The sequence below is a fragment of the Manacus vitellinus genome, unplaced genomic scaffold (assembly GCF_001715985.3).
Source record: "Manacus vitellinus isolate BGI_N305 unplaced genomic scaffold, ASM171598v3 scaffold_7_pilon, whole genome shotgun sequence".
In the NCBI taxonomy this organism is placed as follows: domain Eukaryota; kingdom Metazoa; phylum Chordata; class Aves; order Passeriformes; family Pipridae; genus Manacus; species Manacus vitellinus.
Genome location: NW_021940813.1, coordinates 4,336,790 through 4,350,160, shown reverse-complemented (window position 1 = coordinate 4,350,160; position 13,371 = coordinate 4,336,790). Strand labels below are relative to the sequence as shown.

Here is a 13,371-nt window from a genome sequence, read left to right as displayed (position 1 = left end):
CTCACTTATGCAAGGCACCCTTTATTCATCCAAGAATGGTAATGACTATCCAAGTGCTAAAACCCAGTATTCAGCACAGACATCACAACCGTAAGGAATTCCCTAAGACATCTTCAGTATTCAGTTTTGAGTATCCCATGGGGCAGAGGGAACCCAGCTGATTTCATTTTTCCCTCCAAGTACCTCTGTTTGGGAGCTTTCAGCACTTGTTTCATTCTGCCCAAGACTACCACACTGCACAAACAAGCAACCACCAGTCTCAATGCATAGACTTTTCTGTTTCTTCTCTTCTTTTTATTGCACTAGGTCCCGTGGCAGGAAGGTAATAAATGACCAGAGCAAAGGACATGTTTACTGTCTCCAGCTTTCATTTGTTCCAGTATACACACAGCCCAGCAAGAGTAAAGCAAAGCAGGGGATTACCATGCAAAGGGACACCAACACCTCTCCAGCGCTGAAGATCAATAGTGTAATGTGCTTTGGCACATCACACCATTTACCTTCACACATAGAAACTGCTTTAACTTCTTCCTCGTGACCTCACGCCTTAAGATCAGGCTTCTAACATATTGGAGTAATTTTTTCCCAGATAAGGCTTAAACAGGCAGTGTCTTCCTCCTAGAAAATTAAATGAACAGGCAAAACCATGCTGCCCAGTCAAGAAATTCACAGCTTGTAGAATTTATTCAATCTTTCACACTCGGGTATGATTTTCAATTCTAGGAGAGCTTTGTTATGAACCAACATGCGATCATCACATGCCCGTATTGATGCGTGTCTCCGTGCCAATAGCTTAAATCACTTGATCTCTGAACAATCCTATGACTCATGACATATGCATCCCATAATTTATCATGTTTGTGCTATGAAAATGCACCAGAGCAGCATTGCCTCAGCAACATTTACAAGTCACCTTGGCAACAAAGCAGCTTCACAGCTGCTCTCAGATGCCCGGTCTCAGATGCCCGGCAAAACCTAAAGGAGATGGGAGAGAGCTGAAGCACTTCTACTTTACTGTTTGGCTTTAATTGCTCATTAATTAGCTAACATGGCTACCTCCCTTACATTGGGCCTTAAAAAAAAAAAAAAAAAAAAAGGCAAAACAGAAAAAAAAACTAAAAAAAACCAAAAGCCCACCTCTTTCACCTTTCTTTAGAAGGCATGATGAAGCTTAAGAAGACTCCTAGTACAGCAAAGCCATGCACTGCCAAGTCAGAGGAAAAGTTTAAGGCATCGGGTACTGAGCCTTCATTTGCTTCCAAGGAAGTCTGTACATGTGCAGTACAGCTAGAGAAAAAAAAGCAGTTTCCATCCCATCAGATGCCTCTGTAAGCATCACCTGCCTGTGTTATTTAGCCCTTTGTGGCACTGGTAGATTTAGAGGAGCCAAGGGGCCGAGCAGCTGCCAGGGCCCCGATCGGCTCCAGCGCTCCAAGCCAAGCACGGCTGCGACTGTGCCGAGGCGGCAGCGGGGCAGCCCTGTGAGCTGGCTCCATGCCACAAGCACAGTTTTGGCTGCAGTTTCCTAATTCCCTGCCGGCATCGGGCAGGTGAAGTGCTGGCACAGTGGGGGTCACACCTAACAGCTCACCAGTTTCACTCCTAAATTCCCTGCTCACACAGGCAAAGGCACAGTGTTTCACTTTAAGATAGCGCCGGACAAACGCTACATGAAACAAGCTGTAACAACTTTTCAAGCAGCAAGATCGCTTGCAGGAGGAGGCAGAAAGGAAAACAGATGAGGCTGCAAACCATCAGCTCGTTCCCGTTCAGGAGCTTTAAAGCCGAAGGCACCAACAGTGTGGTTAGAAATTGAAAGCAAAGAGAAGGCAAGAGGTAAGTAAGTAGCCCTGGCTCTTGCTGGGGAAGAGCAGGCAGAACTCATCGCCCCTTCACCGGTTGCTCAGTGAGAGATGCATTAAGACTGCTGGTGGCTCAAGCCCCAACGGAGAGCACAAGCCACCACAGTAGAGGCATTCAAGAGGTGTGAAACTCGGCTTCCTGATTTATCAGCTGCTATCCCAAGGGGCAGGAGGTGAACCGCCACGATAAAAAAACTTTTACTGAGACCTGAATCTGTACTGGTAAGTATTTGCTGCTTCCCAGGCAGGCATACAGAGAAGGAGCTCCCTCAGCAGAACAGATCTGTGCTTTTAGGAGTTCAGACATTCGGCCAAACTCCAAAATAGCCTGTTAAGTCAGAGCTAATTAACAGAGGAGAGGAATGAACTAAGACCTAAGACTGAACATACTTTCCCTGCTTCCAACAGTTATTTAACAGTCTCAAACACATTTTAGCCAGCAGATTCAAGTACCGGAGACCTCAATAAATGAATTTACAGACAAACCATATCATCAGCCTTTTGCAAGGATGGGGGGACGGTGTTCTGGCACACAATGATGCTCTAATGCTCTTCCTCTCCACAGTCCCCCACTGACCTCCCCATGTCCCAAGCAGTACATCCATGCCCCTGAGCAAGCCTTCCCTCTCTCTGTTAGTCCCCTGCATCCCTCCCTCAACCCCTCAGCCCACCATCCCCCTCTTTGCTGAACCCATCCTGCCCTGCAGCCAGAATTAGCCAGCAAGACAAGACTACTGCTGCTCTTCTAGCTTTCCAGCACACTCAGGGTGGAATTTAACAGAGGACATCACCAGGGCATCCCAAGTCCTCTGAGGGGCAAGGAAGACAGTGGTGAGGGGGGAAGGTAGCACAGCAGCCTGCCCAGCTCTCAGCTTTAACATGAGGACTACAAAGGCAGCTGTGCCTTCCTCTCCAAGGCTCCCTTGGTATAGCTTGGAGAAGGGAAAGGCCACTCAGCTTCTCCAGGGGCTCAGTCTGCCCCTCCCCACCCTGGTACCCTCTCCAGTTCCACAATGAAAACTTTCCCTTGCTATTTTGCCAGGCTGATTTCTGTTGAGGCTGTTATTCCAGAGACAGCAACACCACAGTAACTCGATTTAGGTGAGCAACTGAGCAAGTACGATTGACCAGCATGCTCTCCACCAAAAGCATTAACCAAAGACCAGAACAATAATTCAAAGTTATTAAATTGCCTGAACAGAATTTTCTACTAGCCCTACTCATGAATCTCCACCTACGGAAGAGCTCACTTAACCACTGAGTTACACAGTGCACACACACACACATGGTGCAGTCTCCAGTGTGTTTCCTCTTGTTTTGAAATGCTTTCAGCACAGATTTTTTTTTTTGAGTTGTTCAAAACAAAGTAGCAACAGGAGGAACTGATCCATTCCTTAAATACACAGGTAAAGCAAAAAAATCATAGAAACTGATGGAAGCCACATGGTCACCGAGAGTTCAAACAAAACAGAAGTGATTTTTCCTGCATACAGTAAAAAATCCCCTAATACCATTTATTTATTTATTTACTTGAGTTTATCTTACTTTTAGGATGTTGCATTTTCCATAGTCCTCTGACACCCTTCCGCAGCCTAGAGGGAACTGCCAGCCCCATGGGGAATTTCACAGACTCTGCCTGCCTGCAAGAACCTGTGCCACATGCACCTCCCCAGCCACTGCAGCAAGAAAACACCTCGGTAAACTAGCTTCTCATCATTTGAGGTTGTTACCATCAGCTTTCATGGATAAGCCAGCCTAGCAGATAATGTCCTTTCCCACTCCCCATCACTCTTCCGTCCTCCATCCTTGATTTGCCTGAAAGCTACAGTATTGGCATTTCCCAGTGTTGCTGCAACTTCAGAAAGCTGAACTCCTTCTTGCCTCCCTCTCTTCCCCCATCTCCTTTCTGTATTTAAAATATAACCTTGGACCTCTGCTTTCACTGGCTGATGTGGTACCACACCAATTAAAAGGAGGATCTCTTTACGGCAGTAACTTAGTTAACTATCTCCTGAAACGCAGGTACAGCGGTAACCAGTAACTTGCAAACCCCAAAACAAAGCACAGAAGGCACCATCTGTGGCAGCTGTGCACCTGCTGAGGCCAAGGCCAGTGACTTTAACCAGCAACACCATGAGAACACACAGATTTGCCTGCTTTCCTGCAAGCTGCCACGGCACAGAGACACATACACGCTTCAGAAAGCCATCTAAATTCGCTTACATCTGTCATTGTCATTTTGGTCAGCAATGGCATCTTCCAGAGCGACAGACTTTGGCTTCTTTTCACTGTTTCCTTTCAAGTTTTCCCAGTCTGCCTGGCTGAATCTGCAGACCTCTGAGTCTTTGGTAGCTGTTTGGCCTTCTCTCTCTTTCATCTCCAACTCTGAGAAGCGCATCATTGCACGCTAGAAAGAGAATTGATATGAAAAAAAAAGTCTTGCAATAAAAACTACTTCATTTACCTTACCTTACATGAAAGCATTTCCAAAGAAAAACTGACTCAAAACCAAAGGTTTCAGATAGATAGCTAAGGGTAGGAGTTTAACACACCTGACTCATAAAACAGTGTTCTAGCATCTTATGAGCAAATAGCCACACAATTCTTTCATATATAAGTATATATATATAAAAGATTATATATAAATGTATATTGTATATAAAACAAAAACATTCCATTTTGGAGGTAAAAAGAGACGAAAACAAAAAGAAATAAAATAAAATAAAAAAAAACAACAACACAAAACTGTACAATGAATAAAGACGACCATGGCCCACAAACTTCCCTTTGTGTATTTGGAAATGAAATTTAACTCAAAGGTTTATGTAAGAGTCTAGTAATAAAAATTTGAAGAACTGACCTCACAGTAAGCAGCAGGTAGACATAAAATACTGTCCTCTTGTAATCCTTCCATCTATGTAATTAAAATGGGCACTCAATGGATCATTTAGATAATTTCATCCATTTTTATAAGCATAAACCAATTCTTTTCTTAACAATGCAAAACAATTTGGCTTAACTCATCCCTTCATTAAAAGTAAAACACCCTAAGAATATTCCTACACAATATCTGTCTATCATCCCTCAGTATCAACCTCAATACCGCTCCTACTCTTTCCTACGCGTTCACTTGGCGCAAAAGTTGCCTGAGACCCACTAATACATGACTGCGACTCCTCTCCATCAAATGGCACATTTGGCATACTAATCACAACTTCTGGGTATGCTTTGCTAGCTGGCACTACAGGCCAGCTGAGAAATTACAGCCATTGCTAGCGCCAAGGTAACATGCATGCCTGTCTGACTCCCCTCGTAACTGCACAAACATTTCATTAACGTGCATTAACATTTTTATCAGATCTCAGTAAAAGCCCTTAAAAGCTTATTAGCCCGTACATACCTAAAAGCCACACGTACTATTCTTTACATCGCCTCGCTCTCATTAACAGACTTACTTTTCTATTTAAAACCGTTTCTGGAGAGTATGCTCCTAACGAAAAAAAATACTTTTGTTTTTCTCCCACCTGCATTGCTTCTCTCAACTTTAAAACTCAACTGTGACTCGCAACAGAGAAATAACGACAAAAAGCGCGGCAGTTGTTGGACCACGCGGACTCACCTGCAACGCCCGCTGCTCCCGGCTGAGCTGGCTGGAGTCGGCGTACAGTTCAGTCGTCACGCACTTGAATCGATCACCTACATAACCGGCAGAGTTTGCGATCCTCTTGGCCAACTTAGACGGCTTGGGTTTCAGTATTTTGCCATCGGCAGATTCTGCATCATCGGCTCCGTCTTTGGTATAGGTCTGGTTGGTGTCGATGCTGGGCGGCGCGGTCCCCATGCAGAATGGCTTCGCGTCCTCCTGCACCTTGCCAAAAGCCAGAGCTGGAGCATCACTCTCGTGAGTGCTTTCCAAGAAAACGGGTGAAGGCTGGACTGCCACTCTCTCTTTAGGCTGGCTCACAGACAAATCTTCTTTCCTTAAGCCGAACACTGATGAACTCTGGGCCTGCTTGAAATTATAGGTTTCGTGAAGATCGTTATTTCTTCCAAACTCCTCTCTCATTACAATAAAATCTCTGTGCTGCGGCGCCTGCTCTACCTTGTGCTTTGTAGGGTCATTAGTCTGATTACTGCTTTCCGTGGCAAAGCTGGCTTTTGTTACGTTTGCTTCACTTTTAGCCTCTTGCTCGTCTCGGAGAAGATCCGGAAAGAGGTGTTTGTCGCTTTTTGCCGAGTTTTTATTATGGCCAGAGCTCTGGTGCAATTTCATGCTCTTGTCACTGGGCATTTCAAAATGCATCTTCCCGCCACTCTCCAGGAGCTCTGGCAACCGGCCCCGCAGAGACGGGTCCTCATATCGGACCCTCTCGTGAGAACGTGACCTCCTTTCTGGCTTCTCCTCCTTACTGATCTCCAGAGCTGAATGTTGCAGCAGCATGGGGTGCACCATCCCCATTTCCAGTGCGTTCTGGTAGGTCATGAACTCCCCCCGCCCTGCTGGCAGGCTGTAGGGGAGGCCAGGTTTGGGAGCAAGGTGGGTGGGGTAGAGGCTGCCGTTGGGCAGCAAGACAGGATGTGGATACACATGTCCTTTCCCATGGAGGGTGAGAGGGCTGATGGCTATCCCTTCCGGCACCGGGTACGGGAGGTAACTCCTGGGGTAGGGCAGAGGTGGAGAGCGAAACGCCTCGTTGGGTGGCAGAAAGATGGGGCTGGAGGCCAGGGCAGTCTCACTCGCCTTGAAGTTGGCTTCCTGGCCACAGGATTTGGCCACCTTATTGCTCTGTTTCGCAGGGGCGGCGACAGGCTGCCCGACGTGCTGGATAACCGAGGCAGTGCTCTCCGCAGAGCTCCGGGCCACCTTGGGACAGTCTGCGTTGGCGTTGGGAGCTGGTGATGCTGACGCTGGCCGCCCTCCCGCTGACACCGTCCCCGAAACACTGCCCACGACTGCCTCCGTGCCACCCATCCTGGGGCAGGAGGAGCTCCGCGGCTGTGGGATAACCCAGTCCAGTGCCTTGTTTTTCAGTTGGACATTCTTCCCAGCCTCCTCGCTGGGGCTGGGACCAGGAACAATCCAGGAAGATGGTGCCGTGCTGATAATTTCAGGCCTGTAGATGGGACAGCTGTTCCCAGGAGAAATGGTTTCTTTCTGAATGATGTCACTGCCAGGTAAGTGCGTCCCCCCTCCTGCTCTTCCATGCACCAGCACTGTTGGCATAATTTTCTTACCATGGTCCAACTTGCCAGCAGTTTCTGCATCAACCACTTTCGCTGACAAGTCCAGGGGTTTGTCGGTGACATCTTTAGTTGGGGTCTGCTTTTCCAGGAGCGGGGGAGACCTCCCGTCTTTCCGGTCATGGCCAGCTTTCCGTGCATGGGGAGCAGATGGTGGGGGTGCCTCACCAGCATCGCTGCCTTTGGGAAGCTTCCCATTGGAGAGGCGAGAGGGTGGAAATTCACCACCAACGTTCACGTAGGGCTTTGGGAGAGTAACAGCGGAGGAGGGAGAGGTGGTGATCCTGGGGAAGTGTTTGTGGAAATCCGTGTAGGCATCCCCCACCTGGGCGGGCAGAGGGAGGCGGGGGGACGGCCGGGGCGAGTGCGGCAGCAGGAGCGCGGGATCTGCCGGCATGTTGGCAGGGGCCGGCTTGGCAGCGGGGACGCGGGACTGCTTGCTGCTCTGGATGTGGGGGTAGGCGTGCGTGTCGACAGGGGTGCCTGGGCTCACACCCATCTTCCACGACAAGCTCTTATCCGGACAGTGCACCAGAGGTGGGATTGCCGGTGAAGCCGAAGCAGTCGAGAGCCTCATGGGCGACGCCAGCGACGAAGGGATGTGAGGAGCAACGTAATGGGAGGGAGGCAGGTATAAAAAACGTTCACCGTTCGTACATACAGGTGAGTAAGCCAGGTGCTGTGGCAAGCTGTAGGTGGACTGCTGAGGTAGCAATGCCTTGTACATGTTCAACGAATACTTATTTGGTGAGTCAAGGAAAGGGTATATGGCAGGCGTTGCGCCCTCCATATAGGGGTTTACCCAGGGGAGCCTTAGGTAACTAGCACCATTGACACCGAGAGGACTCTGCCTGTCACCCGCAGCTCGGTCCAAACCCAGCGTCTCCCCCGTCGGGACAGAGTTTTTTTGTATTCCAGGTGGCGTTTTGTAAATAGCGCTGAAGCCGTTCGGGGCTTTCCCAGAGACAGCTGCGCTTTCTACCGCTTCGGGAGGATTAGACTTAAACTGTATCTCTGGATTTCGTTCAGGAGTAAATCCGAGGCCGGTTATCGAACTCGTAGCATCCCGTGATTTTTCCGAGCCAAGTCCGCACAAGCTGGAATAGATACTGGGGACTCTGAGTCCTTCTCGCATGAGGCCAGACCTGTCCATACTCAGAGCTGCGAGACTGTCAATGCGATGTGCTGTAGTCGCATCCACCTTTACAGAACAAGAAGTATGTTACTTTCACATCTAACTAACACGACTGCCACTCAAGCTACAGATAGATCAGCATTTCAGAAGATAAACAGTAACAACAGAAACATGGTATTTGTTCTGAAAATGTACAGAGGCTGGTCACACTTGAAAATGGGAGAACAGGAACCTAGGGAGCAACATCAGCACCAATCTCTCCATATCCAAAACTCAACAGCCAGAAACAAAAGTGTGAAGACCCAAGCAGCCAGAAGTGGTCCAGAGACGATGCTCAGTGGCACCACTTCTGTGTGACAACAGGCTTCTCAACCCCAGCCCTGCCAGAGCAAGTGCATGTGGGCTGTGGCATGGATACCAGAAAGAGAAGGATGGAGTGCCTCTCCTCCTCCTCCTCCTCCTCCTCCTCTTCCAGGACCTCTCCCTCCGCCACAGCTCTGCTCCAGGACTCACCACCACATTTCACAGGGTGAGACTTCTGAGGATGCAGCATGAAGAAAGGTCCGCCACGGAATTTCTTTCCCACTTCCTACTCCCCATGTACACTCAAAGAAAGAAAAAACCCACCAACTTTGCTGAAACATTGATGCACTTAATGCTTACATGAACTATTTTTGTTACGTGCCAGTATTCTGCATGACATTATTTGTAACAGCAAAATTAAGCACCTGACATCATACAACAACATACACCACAAAGCCAGCATCAAGAGATTAACGAGATAAACAAATAAAGCCCCAGCTTCACTCATGTCCCCAAGCCTGCTAGAGCTGCAACAGAAACCTGTTTTAATCATTTCTCCAAATGGATCACATAATAATATCCAGGGGCAGGAGTTGGGGTGGTGAGGACAGGCACAGATTCATCTGCAGCATGAAGCTTTTAACTTCTTACCACACTGTGATTCAGGTGATTTTCTTCCCTCAACTCCAGTCTGCTTTTCGGTGCATCGCCATCATTAACTGGAATTTTCCTATTAAAAAACAGAAACTTACTATTTGAAAACACTCTGCGCATCTTGGATCAGTACAAGATCATATCACCTCCATATTTTGATCCCCCTCAAGATGTACCATGAGATAATGCATTTGTCCTCCTCTGTCCCCATGCACAGAGACTACTTTGAAAAGCAAGGACCATTTGAAAATAAGCATAAAGGGTTTCGACGCCAAGAACACACCAGGCACATCTCAGAGCGGCCTCTTCCAAAGCAAGTGGTTTTCATCAAGGTCTTCTCTTTTGCCCCTTGCCCTTTTCTTTTTCCAAGGGGAGAATATCCCATTTTAAACATACCCTGTTCATGTACCACCCATAAACACTGCTGAGGAAAAGAATTAAAACACACATGCCAATATCATATGAACGTCAGCTCTTCCATGCTAAAGAGGGAGCTGCACATCTGTGCTATACCAGTGTTGCAGCACTGGGGCTTGTTATCACAGAAATCACCAACAAAGAATATACCTTAGCGCCAAATTTCAAATCCCAGGGATAAAAATTGCTGACATGCAGCAGAAGGAAAGTTTCAGCATTACCCAAAAGAACTTCTTTCAATCAAAGTGTTTAAAGGCACACCATCACCATAGAGCAGAAATACAATTTTAATGCATTTGTTTTCAAAAAGATTCGCCTTTTCTGCAAATAACATGTAAAATTATTATCCCTCAATAACTGTAAGGAAATTGAGGAGGAAGGGTGAGAAAGCAAAGTGAGACACTTGGCCGTTTTCCTTTAGCTCATGTTTGCAAATAGTATTCCCCACAAAGGCCAAAAAGTTTCCCCTGCTTCTTGAAGGCTTTTCACACAACAGTGAGAACAAGGGCTGAGAAGACAGAAAAACACTAAAACCACACAAAATCGACACAGAGAACTGCAGGTGTATCTGCAGTGGTTCTACTCAGCATCATTCTGCTTTTTAGAAAGCTGGGATTTAAAGGAAAAGGACACCAGCCAGTGACTGTGCCACCCCAAGGAAAACTATTAAAGACTAATTTTAATCATCGACTGAATTACACTCAAGAGGAAAAAAGGTAGAGGGGAGGAAAAATTCACATGTGGGAGATGGAAAGGCCACTACTGATCCTCTTTCACAGGATAAGCTGTTGGTCCAAAGGCAGGGAATGCAAAAGTCACAGGCATGAGGCAGGAGTTAGAGGCAGGAGCCCCTCTGCCACAAAGAGTCCCCACAAGAACACGTGCACTGTTTGGTTTAAATCCCTTTCATAAATACAAAATAATAAATTAATTGTAAAAGCACCTTTAAGGGCTGCTTTGGGGAGTAATCCCTTTAAAGGGTGTCCCCACTTCACTGACCCAGGTTGCCTGTTAAATAGTAAACCAGCATCTGCTCTGCTGCTCTCGGGCACGTCTTGTTTCTCTCCCCTTGCTCTCCCTCCAAGCTGGGCTGATCTCGATGCAAGGTGGCAGCTACCTGCTCCACTACTAGGGAAGCGAGCAAACTCCGAGAACGTCGCTCTGCAGAATTACAGTGTGGTTTAACTTGCCAGAAGCTTAAATATTTACCTGTCTTCATTAATTCCACACATGCGGACCCTTTCATTGCTCATCCAGCTATGAACGTTGCCATACAGGGGAGTTGCAGAAAGCATGACGTCTTCTTAAAAATCACCGCTTTTCTTCACGGTTTTATATTCTATTAAAAAAAAAAAAAGAAAAGAAAAGAAAAGAAAAAAAAGTTGAGCGGATTTGTCTAGGAGGAAGTGCAAACACCACGGCGGAGCAGCCAGCCTCCCTCCGGGTAATTAATAATGAATGCAGGATTGGTGCAGGGAGTGAGCTGCCTACGTTAACCGCTAAGGGAGATACCCGGTAATAAAGGAGCAAATTGAGGGCATTTATAGGTCAGAGGAGATGGATCTTCTCCCCAGCACACATCCAGAAAATTAAGAATCATTCCAGGCTATCGACAAATAAAAGTTTCTCCGCAGCCTTTCATTTCCACGAGAAATGACTCAGCTGGTCAAGTACACACCAGCCCCCAAATCCTCATCTTACACAGACTGAACCAAGGAGGGAGACCCCATGGGCCTGGGGGAATATGTGAACTACCCACAGGTGGTCACCAAAGCCCTGTATAAGGAACACACAGGAGCAGGAGAGCATGGCAAGAACAACCACATATCCCATGTATTCACTACGCTGATCGCTAATAAGGCCTTTACGCGAGGACTTAAAACTGAAGAGACATTGCTACAGAAGGGATCTAAATAAAAACCTCCCCTTTAGCATCTGCACATGACTAACTTGGAGAAAGGGGTTAAAAATAGTAAGTGGGTTGGCAAGCTCCCCACCCCTTGATTTGATTAAGTGCGGAGCCCTGGTGGCTTCTGCATTGGAGCTGCTGCTGCTGCTGCTGCTGCTGCTGCCTGCTAGCTGCTAGATGCTGACATGCTGCTACTTGCGAGTTCGCATTTCAGAAGTAATAGAAATTCATGATGCATGCTCATTCCAAGGGAAAGAAAATATTAGCGGGCTCACTGGAGAAGTATTAGCAGTCCAAGAGGATCGGCGCCGTGTGCAGCCGGAGAGGCAGGTGAAACGTAACCACATTTTCGCGTCCAGCAGCAGAGAGGGAAAGGCTTTTCCTCCCCTCTACCTTGCCTAATGCCACCTCCGCTCACATTAAATTCTAGTTTGCTGCATGAGCGAAGTGTCAGGACAAGCTGCGTTTTATTAACAGGATTATCGCGGCGCATGATTTATTCCAGTGCAAGATTTTAATTGCTCTTCGGAGGTTGAGTCGTTTCTTTTGACTGAGCTTCAGCCTGCATCCTGCTGCTAAATGCTGGGTTAATAAGTAGGGGGAGCCTTTAATGCACAGGATATCCCTCAGCTCTTCCTCTCTCACAAAAATAGAAGCCTTTAAGCAGGAGGCATGATACTCCTTTTACACACACACACACACACAAACCAGTAACGGGCGATTGACCACTGGGAGTTTAATGCTTAACGTCTCCCAAAGCATCCATGCTTCCCCAGCAAACTCATATCCTTTGTCAGACTACAAAATATGCAAATGATCACTTTGGCATTTAATGGGGAAGAAGCCCAGATTGGGCCTTTAACACAATACTTCACACACGTTCAGAGGGGTTTAAGAACTGAAACGGCAGGAAAGCCTTGTTCCCCAACACTTTTTTCTCTCTTCAGAGAGGCCTTTTGTGCAAAACTCCACGTCTGGAACAAATGTATATTAATGAAACGGCATGTTGACCCTCCTCTCTCCACAACGGTTAGCTTTCCCTAATGAAGTCCGCACAAATTGCTGTGAGGAAACAAAAATCCATGGAGGTTAGATAGCGCACTATCATTCAAAAGGAGCTATTTCACTGGAAAGACGTTTTCTGGACAGATTTACTGGTTTCCAGATGCGCCGCTCGTAATGTTTTCAATAGAGGCAGCAGCAGCATGGAGAGAGTGATTTAGGGTTTTACGTAAGGTTAGTAGCCACCCCATGTGCTGCCTTATCTGTGAGGGACGGACACCAGCTCGGAGAAGGGCCTCGGTGGCACATGGCCCTGCTCCCTGTGCCCCGCTCTCCTCGGAGAGGCCGCCTGTGCCCGGCCTGGTTTCCTCGGTGGAAGTGTATCATTAAGATAAGGCGCAGTGCCTGAATTAGAGCCCATCAATCCCCTGACGCGTGCAGATAGCGAAAGGCTGAAGTTGCACAGGGGGGCGAGAGCTTCCCCAGCCACAGCCGGTAATCTGGAGGCTCCGTGTCCCACCACCCAAGCAAGGGCAAAGCCCATCAGGTCGCAGGGAGGTGGTGGGATGCCCTGGGGGCCACTGGGCACGTGCGCCCTCGACGGCTGCAGTCCCTTCCCCAAAGCCACCCCTTGTCACTGCCCGCCCTGGGTGCGCATGTGTGCAGTTATAATCATCGCCGCCCTGATGAACTTCTTGTGAACTGTTTAAAAGTGGAGGTCTGCTGAACGAGAAGCGGCGCCACTGCCAGCCATAATTTCATTGTAACAAGCAGCAGACTCTTAACTCTTCGCACACCCCATCCCTCTCCCCCCTCTTTTTCCCCGCAGGCAGCAGCCCGTCGGGGAT

The 13,371-nt window shown here is 47.8% G+C and overlaps 1 protein-coding gene across 3 annotated transcripts in view; it reads right to left on the bottom strand.

The window, feature by feature from the left end:
* The window catches only part of BCOR (BCL6 corepressor), a 40,397-nt gene extending 29,447 nt beyond the window's left edge, over window positions 1-10,950 (bottom strand). For all 3 annotated transcript variants that reach the window (XM_018084255.2, XM_018084256.2, XM_018084257.2), the window contains exons 1-4: window positions 10,822-10,950; window positions 9,193-9,271; window positions 5,482-8,304; window positions 4,086-4,269 (exon numbers count right to left, since the gene is read on the bottom strand). In XM_018084255.2, coding sequence (XP_017939744.1) covers window positions 4,086-4,269; window positions 5,482-8,304; window positions 9,193-9,271; window positions 10,822-10,907 — 3,172 coding nt within the window. In that variant the 5' untranslated portion in view covers window positions 10,908-10,950. The remainder of the gene's footprint in view (window positions 1-4,085; window positions 4,270-5,481; window positions 8,305-9,192; window positions 9,272-10,821) is intronic.
* Between the last annotated feature and the right edge of the window lie 2,421 nt (window positions 10,951-13,371).